A 19,108-nucleotide genomic window follows, 5' to 3' on the forward strand; every position below is an offset into this window, starting at 1 on the left:
TACAAACCATTCAGTCTGGTAAGGACAAAGTGTGGGTAAAATCAGGCCGGCGTCATCCAGCCTGTGCACAGATTTTCATAAACCTCGGTGAACTTTTCCTTTGTCACCGTATCTAAGGTGATCTCCTAGGATGAGCTGCATAATGGGCTCCAAGGCATATTACTTATCAGCTCCATGGTTTGAACAGCACAACAAACATAATATGTCAGTTGAAGAAGAGATAACACGCAACCAACAAGTACCTGAAAACACGAGTATTTGAGCCTCCCCTCCCCGATACCAAACAGGGTACCACCAGCCGGTACCAATCAGAACACCACCGGGCGGTACCAGTCAGAGCATCATCGGAGGTATCGAACCGAGCATCACCAGTCAGAACCAATCAAAGCACTACCGGCCAGTGTCAATTAGAGCATCACCGACCGGTACCGGTCAGAGCGCCACCGGGCTGTACCAGTTGGAACACCAGCGAGCGGTACCGATCAGGACGCCATCGGCAATATCAATCAGAGCACTATCGGCCGGCACCGGTCAGAGCACCACCGACCGGTACCAGTCGGAGCGCCATGCAATGACCGGAACCAGTCGGAGTACCATCGGGGGTGCCGGTCAGAACACCACTGGTCGATGCCAATCAGAGCACCACCGGCCGGTACCACTCAGAACACCATCGGGTGATACCAATCAGAGCATGCTTTTGTGTTTTTTATCCCTTATCACTTTCCGTCGTTTTTTGACATACTGTTTTATCTGTCAGACCAATGACACGTAATAGCCCCGTATGTATGTGGGGTATCAGCTGAGGTCAAATTCAAATTCAAATGCAAATACAAATACATTAGCATCACCGATCAGTACCAATCAGAGCTGCAGCACCCACGTGGAGAATGTGAACTTCAGGCGGGCTGCAGAGGAAGGTGACAGAGAATGCGAGAGGTAAGCATGATGGTGAGCTCCGGAAATTCCTCAGTGCGCATATGAAGCCGGGCGTGCCTGCCCATGACCAGCCCACAAATCGCGGCGCGAGGTTTACAAGAGAGGCAGACAGCAGCAGCAGCCGCTGTTGCAGTCGACGTGCAGGATATCTACGGCCTCAGCAAGATAACCTTTCCACAGCGCCAACCCGGTCCGGTCAAGGCGGGCTCGAGTCACCGATCTAGTGCCTTAGTGGTTTCCAACTCTTTTCGCCATTTTCGGAATGGCTTATGCAAACTGGTGTATGCTTCAGCGCCAGTGTAGTGAGGTAATATACCACCACACACGGGTGAAAACCACACGCGTCAGCCTGCGGCGAAATTACTGTAATTATAACGATGCTCAATGAAGCAAGTAAATCTGCCATGCTGTTCTGATTCGTATTTTTCATTTGATTCGCGCGTCGAAATTGTCACCCGCGGCTATGAATGTCACAGAAAATTGCTCTACAGATCAGCGTTGCGTGGTCGATGAATCACAATAAACTGGGCCTGCTCGCAATGTTGGGCATGTGTGGCTGGCCATCTGTTGCTGGCCATCTACCACGTGTGAATTCGAATTCATCACCGGGCCGTAGGCTGTATCGGTGCTGTCACCTACGTCATTGGCGTCTTATGTTCCTTTTTGGGCCCATAGTGCTGTTTAAACAGCATTACATCGAAATTTCCGAAGCTCGCTACACTCCGAAATTGTCAAACGGGGCATCTTTGGATCCATCACTTTCTAAAGCAATACTCAGCGTCAATGTATGAGTCAATGATTGAATAGCAATACGAACAGAACGGAAATACAACTTTTTTACAGAAGTTACAAACCAGGTAGGACTACGCCTCCATCCCTCAGTTGCATCCCCGTTCCGCCGCTGCTGGGCTCTGAACCATGTCTGCCCTAATTTGCCCGACTGCAGTCCGGGTCCCCGCGGCTGGACTCTAACCCGTGTCTGCCCTAGTTTGCCCGACTGGATCCCCGGTCCCCGCGGCTGGACTTTAACCCGTGTCTGCCTAGTTTGCCCGACTGGATCCCCGGTCCCCGCGGCTGGACTCTAACCCGTGTCTGCCCTAGTTTGCCCGACTGGATCCCCGGTCCCCGCGGCTGGACTTTAACCCGTGTCTGCCCTAGTTTGCCCGACTGGATCCCCGGTCCCCGCGGCTGGACTCTAACCCGTGTCTGCCTAGTTTGCCCGACTGGATCCCCCGTACCTGCGGCTGGACTCTAAACCCGTGTCTGCCCTAGTTTGCCCGGCTGGATTCCCGGTCCCCACGGCTGGACTTCGTCCCATGCCCGCCCTAGTTTGCCCGGCTGGATTCCCGGTCCCCGCGGCCGGTGCGGCATCGGGCGCGCTCGTTTCTTCGTGTCACGGTTCTGAGGGAGGTTGGGCCTTGTTGGACAGGACGACAGCTGGCCGGCCGGGCCGACGCCACCTCGTCCCATTGTGCCGGCTACCCCAGCGCGAAGCACAGGTGCGCGTTGCGTCGCGTCGACAAATCGTACGTCTCTGGACGGTGAGGCGGCGACGGCGCTCGAGACGGGACGTCCTTCAAGCCGACAGCGGCGCAGCCATGGTAGTGACCGCCGGTGAGTGAGCAACCCCACCTGCAGGTGGTTACCTGTTTGAGAGAACTGTCCATTGCCCGTCTCGAGATAATCATTCGGCTCCAGGTGGACCTCGGTCACCGCCGACATGCCACTGAGTTACGCCAGCTGGCACCAGTAGCTGGGTGGTCATTTCATCAAATCTGGCGCTGTTGGTCCTCAGGTAAATGGTGACTACGAGCTGTTGAATGTTCTTCGTAATGTACATCGTAATTACATATTGCGAATTGTCATGTAAGAATGTTAATGCGAATGTGTATTCGCAGCCTTTTCCTTGAACAGCTTTAGTACTTCTCACTTTTTGGGGTTACGTCTTTACATATGCTACACACTTACCGGCTGGCATTGACCTAACTCCTCCCCCTAAGTTGTTCCGTGCATTAGCGAGGAACATTACGCATATAGAAAAGTAGTATTGGCCACACAGTAGTATCAGCCATACTCCTCGGAGAAAAACCAGGAGAATGGAAGTATAGTTGGGTTGATACTTCGGCAACATGCCTTTATCGGAACAATAGCAGAAGTGAATTCAAAATTTGGGATTCACTTCTGCTATTGTTTCGGTAAAGGCATGTTGGCGAAATATCAACCCAAACCTAATTTCCATTCCCTTGATTTTTCTCCGAGTAATAAGGCTAATTCTGATGTCTCATCTAATCCCTGCCCCTACTGGCATTTTTCACACAAGGAATTTGGCCCACTTTATTTTTGACGAGAGGCAAGTAATGTTTTCGATGCCCGGAGCGCAATTTGCTGAGAGATACCGTTTGGCTTGGAGGTATTTACGGCCCAAACCTTCAGTCGTCTCGTTCTTCGATTATCTGAGAAGCTTTTTGCCAGCCTTATGCAGTTTACATGCACACATCTGATGCGACGACCTAGCTGCACTTTGTTTACATTCCCTCATTCCAAGTTGCAAAGACACACTACGGCATGTACTACGACGCCAAAGCTGCCTCCCCCCCCCCCCCCCCATTTGGTGGACATTTGTACGCACCGACGGTGTCTGCTAATCGGGTTTGGTCCCACTAGGAATAAGAAGTAAACGGCTGGAAAGAAAAAAACAGCGGACCAGTTGTAGTAAGTGTGATATATCCTACAGCTATACGCGGAGGCGACCTGTACAAATACAAATACAAATACTCCAAGTAATGCGGGAAAATAGTGTTCTACGCTATACATGCAGATTAAGGTTTTCGTGTTGGTCGAGGGCGCAAGTAAGGATCCTATAAGCCCGCCTCCTTACTAATCGACAACATCGATAACAGATCATTTCGTTCCGTTGGTTTCAATCGAAATAGGCTCCGTCCAGATGTGTGACTTCTCCGCATTTCATTTTTAGTTCAGAAATCCCATGTGCAACATTTTTGTTGCTGAAAGTCAACGACAGGTGTTAAAAATGCACAGCATCTGTACTTAACACTGTAATTCGACTGCTGTATGTGTGGTGGCTACAAATGCCTTTGAAGCACGTAAGATATCGTCCATACGAACGGAAAATTGCTACATTGCGTCAGATACGTCAAAGATTATCGTTGGTAAACATCATCAAACAGCATTGCGTTTTCCATGATGAGTCGCTTAGAGCTGTCAAATGGATGGCCAATCACAAGGAAATAAGGTGGGGAAGTTTTTAAATGGTGCTTTTCTAAAAACGACCAATAGTAATGCGACCATGATGATACGATGATGCGAGCACGCCATCATTTGATGCTTTTGAATGCGAGTGGGGCTCAACTGAAACGTGGAGCGACCAATACCAGATCGTAAAATACCGTCTGTATTGTGTCAGAGGGAGAGGGGTGGGGGGGGGGGGGGGGGCACGGGTGCGACAAACATTTGAAACATGCACCTCTACGCCTTCCTGCCTCAACAAAAGTCTTTGCTGCGCTCAGTGTGTTGGGCTACTGGCCAGCTGCTGGTGTTGTTATGCGTGATGTCCGTCAAATTAGCGTCGTATTCGCATCCGAATTCAGCGTGTTGTACAGATTTCAACCCGGGTTTTTGCGCACAAACTCATTAAATTATTCACGAATCTTCGAGAGCGCCGACCGTCAGTCACCACCACCGCGCGACCGTGGAAACACGTCGACTGGGACGCGTTCAACCTGAGCCTGCTGCTCGCGGATTGGGAGCCGCTCTTCGCCGCTGGCACGGCCGATGGCAAGGTGGCCGCATTCATGGAAGTGTGGGACGTCGCAGCCGATGCTCACCGCCCGACCATTACCGTGACGTCACGCCGGCCCGGCTGACCATGGCTGCGTGGAGATGCAGAAGTCTTCGCAGCTATGGAGGAGCGCGACGGCACCCGCGAGACCTGGAAGCGCTGCCGTACCACAGAGGCGCGCCGCGTGTCCCAGCGGTCCCGTAACAAAGTGAAGGGACTGATCACCGCCGCGCGACGCTCCTACCTGTGCAACAGTCTGCTGACAGGGCGGCGAGATTTCTGGAGTCGCCTCAAGCGATGCGGACTGCAGCCGGCGAGAGGGCGTGGTACACCCAACTGCGATATGGGCGCCCGGGCGGACCTCCGGACACCCCGGCACATGGGCACCCAATGCCCACTTCGCTGCCGTTGGCCCTCGCATCACTGCGGAGGCGGCGGCGGTGCGTGGTAATGCGGGTACATCCCCGGCTGGACCGCGCCCGCACCGTGTCTGTGCCTCAGCGATCTCCCTACATCCAGCCACTCTACCGCAGCTTTCGGCAGCCATCAGGAACATGAGTGCGTTGAGGGTTGTCGGCGTCGATGGCATACCACTCTATGCAGTTAAAAAGTGTTTCGCTGTAACCGGTGCTCATCCTCTACATCTGATCAACTTTTTTATCATATCGCGCTCCTTTCCGTCCGTCTGGAAGATTGCCCGCGTCACCCCGGTTTCAAGCCAGACGATCGATTAGACCTGAATAGCTTTTGGCCCATTTCTATTCCCTCTGCTCTGTCGAAAATTGTCGAGAAGGTCGTCTGCTCGCAACTCACTTCTTACCCTCTTGACAATCATGTACTAATGCCGTCGCAAACGCCCATCGTCCATCTCTCTCGACGGAGGACGCCCTGATCGACTCCGTCGATCGACGACGTCGTCGTGGGGTGGCTGGCAGGGGCTGTCGACAACGACCATGTCGCGTCGATAACGACGATTAACCTCAGCAAAGCCTTTGACAGCGTTGATCACGGAGTCCTCCTCAGCGGGCTGGAATGGTGCGTGGTGTCCTCAGAATGATTTCGGGATTACCTGAGCGGTCGGGAGCAGGTGGTCAGTGAAGGCTCGATTGCCTCATCTTTATCCCACGGGGTGGCTCAGGAATGTTTTGTCGGTTCCAATCCTCATCTTCATCAATGACCTATCCATCTTCCTACCTCACGACCATCTACTACCTTACGCCGATGACACCCAACTCTCCGATGTCGTCGGCCTGTCCAACGTAAAAGCCCGCGTCGAGGAGTTCATTCAGTAATTTCAAAACTGATTTCGGTCAAATGGCCTAAAAATGAGCCAAAAAGACAGACTTCGTGCTGATCGGCACCAAACCCTCTATCACAAAGACTGGCAACTTCGACATTGCTATCTCCGACGCAAACTTTCATCCATCATCTTCAGTGAAGGTACTGGGTGTACTCCTCGACCACCACCGTACCTGGGAACCTCACATCTCCTCTCTCGTTCGGCGCTGTAATGCAATCCTTGCATCCCGGCTCATAATCCAACACCACTTCATTCCTGAGGTTTTGAAGTTTCTTGTCCAAATCTACGGCTTCCCTATATCCTCTACTCTGCTGGGGTCCATCTGGGGTGGAGCGGCCGAGCGTGAACTAGACAGGGTGCAAAGGGTGATGCACTTTGCAGCCTGGCTAGTGAGTGGTGTACGCCGCAACGATCACATTTTACCTGTTCTGGAGGCGCTCGGCTGGCGTAGCGTCGCGGATCTCGTGCACCACCGGGACTGTCTGAATGTGTACAGGGCGCTGCATGTCCCCGAACCTCCTAGTGCATTACGTGCTCTATTCGTAACGAGCCTACCCAACGCCAAACTCGGGCTGTTTCGGGCGGTTTTGGCTCGCTACATCTGCCACGCGTCCGACTGGGCGGCACCCAGTGGCACTTTCCGTACCACGCCACCGCCGCGGGGAACCGGCAGTCTGCGGCGGCCACCCGCACCCCCTCGCGCCAGGCGTTCTTGACTGTTTTAAAGCGCTGGCTCTTTGACTAAAATTGTGTATATATGCGTATGTGTGTATCTTTGCACTGCGTGTGGGTTTTGTCTGGTACGACTGGGCGCAGAACAACCACCGCGTGGATGCGCCTGCAATTAAATAACTGTAACTGTAAATCTGATACATTCTTTTCACAACTGTCTTAGTTTGACCTCTACCGGCCAATAAAAGGACAAAACTTGGAGAATCTGGAATTCCTTCGTTTGTCTCAAAAATCCAACCAAACAAAAAATAAATCATGTTGATTCTCGTCATGCCAAATTTTATCACGTCTACATAGACTCACTAGGTCTAGGGGCAAGGTCACGTAAGACAAGATACCATGATATTTCCTCGCTCATGAAGCAGTTTCAGCCAAAAGGATGCTATGTTGATGCCCATGATGTCCAACTTTGTCTCACTTACAAAACTAAACTTTTAAGGGTAAAGGTCAAGGTCATACGAAGTGTCAAAAAATCCGTTGGTTCCAGAAATTATGTTCACGCATGCCAGACACAAATAACTCGGCGTGCATATTTGTCTCGGCTTTGCACGCCGCATGACCAAGGAATGCTTAGTACTAACAGAGTTGACAGGACTCGTGTGACATTTCTATGGTGTCATGTGTGTCTGGGTGACCTTGAAATAGTTTGCACGAAATAGTCCATTTGCGTGGGCGTCTAGCTCAGAAACTAGAGGGGTGTAAGATTTAAAGGGAGTGTTCCACATTTATATGGGTTTTAATCTCGAGTAGCCATCTTGAAGACCTTTCGGTGCTCTTCACAATCCTGACCTTTTTAAGGCCTACGCTCCTCTAATTTTTGCGCTACACGCTCGCGAAAACGGGGAGAGTATCTCTGAAAGAGAATTCAAAGTCACCTTGACATTCATGATGTCATATTAACGTCACTCATATCCTGCCATTCCATTGGCCGTGCGGCAATCAAGACCAATACAGATGTTATTGTCGGTACGTTCATATCATATTTTTGTGAACACGATTTCCAGATCAAACGACCGTCAATTGGCTCTCATTCAATACTGTGCGACATACGATGGCGTAATCAAACAATGATGTATCGAGGAGCATATTTACTAAACAGAGAAATGGTATTGTCTGGAACGGTCTTTTCTTTTTAAAAGTATACCAATAGTTATAAATGAGCGTGCTCCATCTTATCAGATGCTTGCTTAAACATTTTCAAACGTGAGACATTCCCTTTGAGCTCCTAGTTAACGCGCAATGACAGCCAATATGCAAAATACAGGTTATTTCGTAGAAGAAATTCTTTAACCGTCTTCATCCAAAAACTATCGGAGATTTAGCATAATTTGGCGAGGCCTCAGTTTCAAAAACCAGAGCTCTGGGATCGGCACACCTGTTCCCAATACAAATTCATATGGAGTTCGATAATATAGGATATAAAAGAGTCGAAGATTTTCGGGGGAAGTGGATAGAGTTTTGCACACGATGGTTTGGTGGTAGGGATTCTGCTCCGCCAGCGCAGTATCACGCGGCCTGTGCACTTAAAATGACACCTTATGATGGTACCACACATGGTCAGAGGCGCCACATATGACGCATTACCTTAATTGCCCTACGTTATGAGCCAAGTCAGTCGATGGAACGAAATCAGGCTTCTACCTTCAAAGTCGAACATGAATCTTCGAAGCCAATAATGACGTTAGTGGTTACTTATCTTTAAAGCAATAAAGTTTGATTTGAAGCCAGCAATTTTGAGCTTTTTACCCGCAAAGCCGCAGCAGAATTAAGCGGTTGTGCGGTTAGGAAGCGCGAAGCCAACGCCGAAATCACCAAGTAAAAAGAACTAACCCAAAGCCATAGCCAAATCCAGTGTATAACGTTGTTCTGAGAATCCAGAATAGCTCTTCGTCTGTAAAAACTGCATGGAAGTAGAAAACACCATAAGGAACCTGCCAAATGCTTGAGACGGAGCGTAAGCATTACGGATGGCAAATTTTCAGACGATCGTCTTCGCCTTGCGTGCCAGGATGCAGGTGCACAATATTTCGTACAGCCTACTCCCTGACCTTCGTCATTTGTTAACTGGTTCTGAAAATGACTCGCTAGCCTTTGGTTTAAGCCATAAACGCGTCGCAGCATGGAGACGTTAAAAGGACTTTGGGCTGAAAGCATGGGCAACATTGTTTTTGCGACGCAAAAATGCAACTGCAAGGAAAAAGTCACCTTGAAAGAGGCGAAGCTAGCTGCTCAAGATGACACGAGGCCAAGACCGGAGCCATAATTCAGAGGTCACGTTTGACGCCGAAGTTGAAGCCGAGGCCGAGGCCGTTGAAGCAGTTGAACCCAAACACGCAAAAATAGCACAAAGTTAAAACCGGGTCCAGCCGTTCCCAACGGCAGAAGCAGAAGCCGAAGACAAACCAGCCTCGACAACTTGTCTTAGGTCGAAGCTGAACCCGAAGCCATTACAAAAAACTACGGCTTTCCTAGGTCGACGCTGAGGCTGAAGGTGGCTTCGTCCCATGCCTGAGCTAAGTGTGCATTTCTCGAACTTAGAGCGCCCAACAGATCGAAAGCAACAAAACATACACATACGTTACTTATTCTATCTAGTGATCTTCTGCGATGGCTGAATAACCTGAAATATGAATTATGTTTCTTATACTGTCCTCTTGATCTAACTGCCGACAATAGAACCTAAGTATAATTAATAAGAATGCTGGCTGTTCCGACATCGTTGATGCAGGGCCGATTCAAGGGAGCCCATGCTAGACGCTGCTCATGCTACACGATGCTGATCAATATTTTCCTGTGCTTTTAGATATTCCAGCCAAGAATATTGGAGAGGACAAACCAATATTGCGAAGGGACGGGGAAAACCAGCATTAGTGGTGTCAAGGCCCTTAAAAAACAAATAGACGCCTGCACTCCCGGGCCTAGTCCTAGTCAGCTGACACTACCGTTTTCGTTGGTGTCGGCTGGACTCGGACAGGCTGCTGTCGGCTAGACCCGGGCCGGCTGGTGCCGTCTGGGCCCGTACCGGCTGGTGTTGTCTGGGCCCGTACCGGCTGCTGTCGGCCGAGCCCGGGCCGGCTGGTGTCGGCTAGGCACGGGCCGGCTGGTGTTGGCTGAACCAGGGCCGGCTGCTGTCGGCCGAACCCGGGCCGGCTGGTGTCGGCTGGGCCCCGACCGGCTGGTGTCGTCTGGGCCCGTACCGGCTGGTGTCGACTGGGCACGGGCCGGCTGCTGTCGACCGGACCCGTGCCGGCTGGTGTCGTCTGGGCCCGTACCGGCTGGTGTCGACTGGACGCGGGCCGGCTGCTGTCGGCCGAGCCCAGGCCGGCTGGTGTCGGCTGGGCACGGGCCGGCTGGTGTCGGCTGAACCAGGGCCGGCTGCTGTCGGTCGAACCCGGGCCGGCTGGCGTCGGCTGGAGAGCGGCGGGCTGCGCGGTGCCAGAATGTGCCTGAAACTCGAACACGCTCTCACTGAGGCCCGGTACCCCCCATTTCAGCCGTGGTGTTCGGCGCTCTTCTGTACCGCTCCCTGGCGCTCGTCATCGACGGAGTGGGTGTTCCCGATCCCAGCAAATACAGCTTCCACGAGCGCCCGGCAGATGTCACTACTAACCGGACTTACGTTCTTCAAGAGGAAAATCCCAGGACATTCTTGATGTGTCCTCAAGAATACGCCATTGAAAAGGTAGGTGGATCTAGTTCGAAAAAAATCTGCTGACCATTTTGGACATTTTTTGTTTCGTTTTTAGCAGCTGTGGGGGGTCAAACTTGTTGAGTGGGACAGAGGGACGGCTACTAGGCAGTTCATTTCTGGCGTACAAAGATCCTGTGCAAATGACGGCAGCATCCACGCCCCCTGCAAAATGGATTGCCATGTCTTAAGTTTTATCGAAATTTCTGTCCACAAAAAATTGTGAACATGCGGTTATGATGGTGTGATGACTAATGTTGTGACGAACGACTTGGGTCATGGGTAACAAACACCATGACATTTAAGAAGCTACTCATATCGTACCTCTTCCTGTGTTCAGCCAAGCCATATCTTGCCAAGCGTGTGCGCACCATGCTTCACATGTTGGTTTCAGATGCTTAAGGGGAAGGGGGCAACCGGTGACTAAAGATGACCCGGTATCTGGTAACCTGTCAAAAAGAAAATTGAGCTAAACGCTCCGGGAATGCTGCGTGATGTTCCTACCTTAGGTGGTGTCTTAAGTCACTTACACCAAGTGTTGCTGATGCACACAGCTATATAAAAACTAGAGGCCCTCAAGACGTTTGGCTCAGCCCACCTCATCGGTTTGTAACCCCATGTGTGCCCACCAGAGGTGCCGATTGAATTCCAAAAAGCTCTGAAAATTTTCAAAATTCTGAAGATCATTTTGAAACTTGGACGGACAGGGGCACAGCCGATATCACTCTGTCGTGTAGCAAATTAGTATGCATCTCAACTAACTTGTTGCTGATCGTTTCCATCACAGGTTTATTTCGGAGCATGGTCACGTTGCTGATAGAGCGCACTAAAAATATTACTTTTCGAAACAAAAGAAGAAACCCGCATTGTGCACACTGCCACATATTTCTTAGGCTATGGGATTTAAGCTTGAGATGCGGGTGCAATCAATGATTCTTCCAACATTCGCAGTTTGCTCCAGTTTTGATTCCTCAGTTTTGATTCCCCGGCTACCGCTTTTATGACAAAAGACCAAGTTTGCCGATCTGTAAATTTTTTGACAACCGGATTTTTTTGAAGTTTTTTGGACCACTGTTGGTTCATTCTGGACTTAAATTGGACTTTGGACAACAAGTCCCAGGGAACGGCTCATCTGGTGCCAACGTCGAACATTTAACGGATTTAGGAAACGGCGTCAACACCGATACTCATCCTCCATCCCGGCATTGCGGGATTGTAGAATCGGTGTCAAGGGATACGACAATATTCTGACGCGCGAGTAAGTGCTTAATGACATTCGTAAAACACGTAAATGTTGAGCAGCTTCTAATGGATTCGCAGATGTATCGAAGCTATGTTTGCAGTGAAAAAGACGAAATAAGCCGGCCAGTAACTAATTGAATGCCTACATCTTCGGGCACATACTCAGAAGAGCTACGGCGCATACCAATTATGTGTCATGAGCATCAAGCTAACAACTCGTCCGGTGACCTTATGATTACCGCCTTATGATCTAATGATATGAGGGATATTGCCGATGAGGTAATTTCCACTGCGTTTTGTTAGCATGGCATCCCCTAGTGCAACTAGCGTCTTTTCCTTGTTTTAGTCTAAGGCCTCCGATCATTGGCCATTTACGTTGGTGTTTTTCCTGCCGAAAAAGCCTGTTTTGCTCAGGACCCATATTAGATTAGACGTGCCAAGTCGAATCTTAATTACATTTTAGCGGACAACATACGCACACTTATTAAACAGAAAAAAACACCACATACGGTGACAGACGGGCATGGGATTTGCACGAATCGATGGGTTGAACAGTTGCGACCTCCGCAGCACGATTTCACGCCCATTCGATACCGGTGCCGGCCACAGCTCGCGTAAGGAGCGCGCGGGGGGAGCGGCATGTTTTGGCATTTGGCGAGAGGAGAGTTACATTAAACTACGGTTACTCAGTCTCTTGAAATCTGTGGTTAAAAAGATCACCGTCTGCGTTGAGATCTGCCGCCGAAAAGATGCTGCAAAGCTTGGGCAATGACGCATGTCGCGCCTGCACTCGCAAGGAACTGACATGTTGCGCAGACTTTGATAGCTTAGAAAGACTAATTCGGAGCACACTGTGCGATACACAGATATGCGACTTTATGTAATGCGCCTGAAAGCGGTGCTGTACGGGTCCGAATGGTGCCGCATCATAGCATACCGAAGCAAGCGGAAACTCCAATGGCATCTACTCACTCCCGAATTTCAGCCGACCCTCAGCAAGCTTCTTTTGAAAGGCTGTTGTCAGTTGTTTTTCAACCTTAAGTTTGTCGTGGTGGCGGCAGCCACGAGCTGCCGTTTCTTGGAGCTGGAGCTACAAAATAGTAGATTTTTTCCGGTCCCAGTCTGACAACTGTGCACACCTTGGCCGTCCTTCGTGATGATTACCCGAAGCTATGAACAAGCTTCAGATAGCCTCCTTGCAGCTGTCTGCAACAAAAAAAGGTGCTCTTACCGAGAAAATCACAGCCCAACAAAAACTACGTCGTTTTCACTGTGGGGTCTCCGATAGAACACATACGTTCCATCTCATCTGTATCACAGGATGGGGGTGACCTAAATCGCGGAATTAGGATGCCTGGGTGAATATCCCAAGCCGGCTAGGGGAGGCTCTGGGCTCTTACGAACGCGTTTAAGCGCTTCCGAATGGCGAACAAACACGCCAGGAGCTGCCAACTAGTGCCACTAGCTATGGTTTTTGGTCAATATTATATGCATTCACATGGTTTCTGTTATATACGAAACCAAACCACAGTTTAGACAGAAATATATCTTGATGGTTATCATAACTGCACTTAAATGCCAAAATGGTAAAAGGATGGCAGTGAATGTTACGGGTGGCGGGCGAGTACTGTCCATGAAAAACAGCGAGTGGATTTGACACAGTACGATGGCATCTGTGGCTTCTTGGCTTGTAGTCAGAAACGGCCGCTCAGGAAGGCACACGGTTCGGCGCGTGCTGTGTTGCTGGGGTGACAAAGGGGCCAGGCCCGTAGTTTCCGCCTGATCCGCGGCCGTCAGAAGGCAGCATGCGTCACGCGGCGTCGGGGCCGTCGTCTGGGCGGATGTTGTGACGCAGCGGTCCGGGCCGGTGCACGGGAAAGCCCGGCCGCCGTCCGGGCTCTGTTGACGCGACCTCCTCCCCCCTTCCGAGCTAGCGCCGCGCCCAGGCGCCGGCATCACCCTTGCTCGCACTTCTGCCTCTGTCCGTGGACGCAGGGGCAGACGACAACCGGGCTGGGATCAGGCAGGCTGCTTGCACTTTGTAGTATACATATTGCTTAAGTGATCGCTGTGCCATAGCTTCGTTTGGTAACGCATCTATAAAGAGAGCTTCTCTTTCCTGCACATGACGGCGGACACGGCCTGGGCGGCGCAGGCTGGATTTAACGAGGCACATACTGGACGACAGGCCTCGCCAGCAGAACTTGTCATGCCGTCAGAATGTGTACGCGAATCCGGCTGGTACGTCACCGGCTGCAGCTACCTGGCCAGCTCCTATCTAAGCCGTTCGAGCCGCCCGCCCCACCCGGCCACCGCACTGGGCGCACCCCTGTTGAACGACGCCATGCGCTGCATGACCTCGCAGCGTGAACAGCTGTGGTAGAGGGCAGCACCGTTGCCCCGCTCGCGGCTGCAGAGATGTCTAGAGGTGCTGTCTGCGTCTGAGTCGTCTGCGACTGGGTCAGTGAGCCTGGGGAGATCATCCGCGGCGTCGTGTGCTCAAGAAGAACAAGCAAATCCGGCGTCGAAGTCGAAACTCGTGCGGAACGTGAGTGCTGCTATATTATTTGTGATGTTATGTCAAAAAGTATGGGTTATTTTGGCACGCCTATCACTCGGGTCCGGGTGTGTTATCTTTACGAGGAAGGGGGGATGTCGATGTGAATTATTTAAGAAGGTTCTGCTATCTCATGGAATTTGGGTCCCCAAATGTGGGCCTGGGATCCGAACATTTTTTTCCGCTCGAATATGGCAACACAGAGGAAAAGTTTAGATATCATGCACAGCCTTCCTTCCACAGACATTATTCGGTGGTGATTATTACTGATGTCTTCTTATAGGGGGCCAGTTCATCGAGGTTACAGGCGTGCAAAATAACAATTGGAGTTGATCATGGAAAATTTGGATGAAACTGTTGAGAAGGACAAAGTAATAGAGGGGTTAGCTTCCCGTGTTGTCTTTTCGCCAGCCTCCCGGACCATTAACAAACATTTATTCTACCTTTAGACATACACAGTCTGGGGTATTTAGAGTGTATGTTGTTTTACACGACTGTTACAGGCTGCTACCGAAACCCCCGTTCGATAGCCGCAACGGAGCAATCGTGACTTACCTGATTATAGGTGAAACAATGATTATGAACCTCCGTAAAAGTTGATATAATTTTGAGTTACCATAATTAATGTTCTGTTGCACTGAGACGCTAGAAACTTGGGGGAGCCACACTCACTATGGGGGGGGGGGGGGTGGAGAGAATTGGACATGGGCGAGAGGGGAGGGGGACAGTGGCCCACCAAAAGCATACAAATCGACACATGTGGCGCAGACATGTCGAAGAAGAACCTTGAATGCTTCTCTTACGCTCCGGCACTCGAGTGGTAGTGAGATGCCACAGTTCTCAGCGAACAGTCCTGGGGCGGTGCGGTACATTTAACACAGCCGTGCCTCGAGCAGAGCCGCCATCTTCTTGCTGATAGTGGGCCGGGGGGGGGGGGGGGGGTTGCCCGGCCCCATTGTTTGGGTAAACGCATGCCCGGATGGTCACTTGAGTGCTAGGGGCTGGGGTTGGGCTGGGGTTAGGGGGGTGGGGGTGGCAAGGTGACCTCCTGAGATATAAGAAAGTAGGAGAGCTGGAGATCCTAAATTGACAGGGTAGCCTGTAAATGAACTGACCTTTGTCAAAGCTGAGGGTATCTAGGTTATCACCTTCAGGAAGATGAAAATGCCAAACTTCATAGCGTCTGAAGTGACCTCAAACGCATTCATGCAATAAACTGTAACCTACCGATCTCTTCGAAGCAAAAGGTGTCTGATATTTATGTTGGCTCTCTTATTGTCAAAGTGAAAAAACTATTCGACACTATTTCCATACATAAATTATACCAGAGACAAGGTCTATGCTAGGCGATACGATCCCAAAACTAAATTTTGATGGGGTCACTTTAGGCCGCTTATCCACTTGGTCTAAACTAAATCCAAACAAGATGTCTGTTGACGCTCCTGTGTCCTGTGATATGAAATTTTGAACTGAAAAGGTACTTCATATAGCAAGTTGTCCAATAAAAAACATTTCGGTTTTGATTTAGCCTGACACTCATCCAGTCATGTGTGCGCTCATACTCTGAGCACTGTGGCAACTCAACGCCATGAGAGAGTGCCTTTTTCTCAACTTTTTAAAGTGCCTGTTCAGATACTCAATCCTTCCCCAAGTCCGCAAAAATAAATAGGCTGAGTTGCGTGTTCGCATTTATTTTGTGCTATTTGCATAATAACTTCTACTGGGTCAAGCAGTGAGTATTTGACCTAGTCTTCGGCGGGAGCACGAAGTTTGAAGCGAACCTTGTGCCACCCTGTTCGGGTGTCCTAATGTGTATCCCCTTAACGAAAACGTGTGTCTGTGCCTATTCCATTGGATTATTTTTGCGATTGCCTGTCTAGGTTCTAAAGACTTGGCCTAGCGCCATGAAAAGTTGTGCTCTGAGAAGATTTTCTTCACAAACTATCTTGGTAAAGCTGTGTGGTGATCCGACAATGGAAGCTGTTGTTTTTTCATTCATACGTCCTTCAAATATTCGATTTAGGCTGAATGGTGCGGCCCGCAGGTCGTGTGAAATGTCAATAGAGGACTTGTACATGATCTACTTATTTTCTGGTCGTAGAACTTTAGTCCCAACACTTAATGGTATATCATATTTTTTTTGTGTGGCGGTGCTTAATGCAGACGATATCATTTGAGTAACACAAATGCTTGGAAAATGCTTGCTGGTGTGGTATATCACGCTTGCACTCAGTGAAAATATAGAAACGTTGATCTTCCTGTGTTTCGGAAATATATTCTGGATAAGAAGATCTTATATCGATTTATGACTAACCTCACGGCTCAATTAATATGCAACAGCATCAGCTCACTTAAAGGACCGCAACCACCACTGTCTCTGGACCTGGAGCCAACCACAGTCAGCCTTGGGAAGGCCTTAGTCGATAACGTCATAGCGTCGTAGCGAGGTTTTTATGCTGACGCATTGCAATCTATTTAGCGACGAAAGTCTGAGTGAGCGAGACTTCTGTTAAATGCGTAGGTGTTTTGAGTGAGGTATTTTGATGGCAATAGGCACTGACAAGCTCTAACATGCTATGTGCACACAACTTCTTATAAAGCACTTGATTGCTTGGTTTCATGCTGCAACCAAACAAAAAATACAAGGTGTGTCTTTTAAACACATATTTTGGCCGCCAGCTGCTATTTTTACCACCCGCAAATTACTGTAAATTATGTTGTTGCTGGATCAACAGACTAGACCATGAAGTCGAGCAAAAAACTTCCGCGAAAAAACTTGATTTATATCAAAGCTTCCGCTCATGATGACGAACATGAGAACACCTACCCCACAGTCTGGGTCAGATGTGTTGAACCTGGACGCGTGCTTGCTCAATTTTGACCCTGAAAAATGGCACTCTTCCTTTGAGCTCTCCGAAGTTCCCTTTATTTTTCAAGGTAGCAACAGATCCATAAGAAATGCTATCAAACCGAAACACGTCGCATCCAGTGCTCAGGCCTGATCTCCTGTTGGTTGCATTTCAGCCAGCCAAGTGGATCACAGTATGAGCAAGCCAAAACAGCCATCCGCGGGGAGAAAGTACCTCCAGAAGTGTGCCGCGCATTCAACAGCAAGGGCGGCTGCGCTGACGACGGCTGTCGAGAGCTGCACATCTGCTTCTTCTTTGTGAGTGGCAAGTGCAAATATGAGGACAAATGTGTGCGAACGCATTTGCTGAGCACGGGGCATAATCTAACTGCGCTGAAAGAGAAGGGATGGCTTCACCAAAACCAGCACACGGAAAGATACTACAAATGATGATGAAGAAGTACAAGCCAAGCGAATCAAAACCAGGAGACCTGAATCTTCCCAAAGTCTGCTTCCCCTACAATACCTTAGGATGTCAGAGCGCCAACTGTAAAAACCTTCATCTGTGTTTGAATTCTGTTCTAGACAAATGTGTCAGCGGAAGCAAGTGTCCCCTTGAACACGACATCGTCAATGGTGAACACAACTTGAGTGTGCTGAGGAAAGGGAGACTGCTTGACACAGAAACAAAGGTCATTGAAGGCAGGCTTAGAGATATGTATTTGGCCATGAGCGAACAGCCTGCCGCCAGACAGGAGCCCAAAAAGGTCGCCGAAAACCCAGGACCGAAGGGTAAAGGCCCGGCTGGGTCAACTGAGGGAGAAGTTGGCAAAAAACAACCAGCTACACCAAGAGCTTGCATCGAATACAACAAGTCTGTATGCAAGAATAGTAATTGCCAGTATCTCCACGTCTGCTACGATTTTATCCGCGGCCGTTGCAAGAGTAAAGGGTGCCCACGTGAGCACAACATATTCCAGGGCGAGCACAACGTTGGCATTCTGCGTAGGTTTAAGTTGAATGGCACCCGGGATGTGGTGGGAAAGATCCGCAAGGGCTACGAGGCGAAAGAGAAGGCATCCCGACAGCCCGGTGCTCGCGCACAGGCGGATGCCTGTGCCGTCCCCCCGCGGGAAGCCGTCGCCCCCGCTCCCGCCCGCGCCGTCGCCTCCGGCCCGCCCGCCAGCCTTGTCTGCGCTGTCTGCTGCGAGCCCTTCATCAAGGCCACCACGCTGGGCTGTTCGCACACCTTCTGCGAGGAGTGCGTACGGCGGACGTCTCGCCAGACCGACACCTGCCCGCTTTGCCGCGCTCCCATTGCCACCTCGATCCGCTCGCTGGTCATCGACGACGCCGTGGACGAGTGGGTGGACGGGCTGGACGAGGCGTCGCAGCGCGCCCGGCGCCAGCTGGTGGCCGAGCGACGCCGCGCAGGAGCGCAGACCATGCCGACCGCGCAGCCGGCCGCCCAGCCAACCAGCGCGCCGCGCGGCAGGACCGTCACCACCGTGGTCACCTATGAGTGACGCAGCGCCTCGACAAACGCCACGTCACATCACATCAGAAGACCACACGTCCAGCTGGCAAGTTTCACAGCAGGTGCCGACCACGTGACGAAGCGACGCATCGGCCATCAGCTGCGTGACACATGACGGATTGGCAGCAAACTCGCCTTCATCTGAGCACCGCAGAAACAACTGACAACACCGAAATTTAGCTGTGGATCGCGTGAAAATCTGCTAGACTGGAACTTCAGCTGCAAGCACTTCCCCAAAAGACCGCATGGGAAGGTGGGGCAGTTTTCACGATTTAGCATTGCTATGGTCTACGAAAAGTGTATTATAGTTACAATCCACCGTATAGCCTCAACAAATGCGTAATACCTGGCGCAGCAGCACGTGGTACCCTGGAAGTGAAAAAAGCAAACAAAGATTGGAATTTGGCTTCACTTGACCAGCCTGTTATCATATCATACTTTCATTAAATGTCAATCCGCCTCGCACTTA

General features: G+C 50.5%; 1 protein-coding gene across 1 annotated transcript; it reads left to right on the plus strand.

The window, feature by feature from the left end:
• Positions 1-18,134: 18,134 nt before the first annotated feature.
• LOC119111314 (E3 ubiquitin-protein ligase rnf8-A-like) lies at positions 18,135-18,628 on the plus strand. Its single transcript, XM_037235128.1, has 2 exons — positions 18,135-18,139; positions 18,289-18,628. The coding sequence occupies exons 1-2, from the start codon at positions 18,135-18,137 to the stop codon at positions 18,626-18,628; spliced, it is 345 nt and encodes a 114-aa protein (XP_037091023.1).
• Positions 18,629-19,108: the final 480 nt, after the last annotated feature.

This window comes from Pollicipes pollicipes, unplaced genomic scaffold, assembly GCF_011947565.3.
Source record: "Pollicipes pollicipes isolate AB1234 unplaced genomic scaffold, Ppol_2.1 Scaffold_7261;HRSCAF=8764_pilon_pilon_pilon, whole genome shotgun sequence".
In the NCBI taxonomy this organism is placed as follows: Eukaryota; Metazoa; Arthropoda; class Thecostraca; order Pollicipedomorpha; family Pollicipedidae; genus Pollicipes; species Pollicipes pollicipes.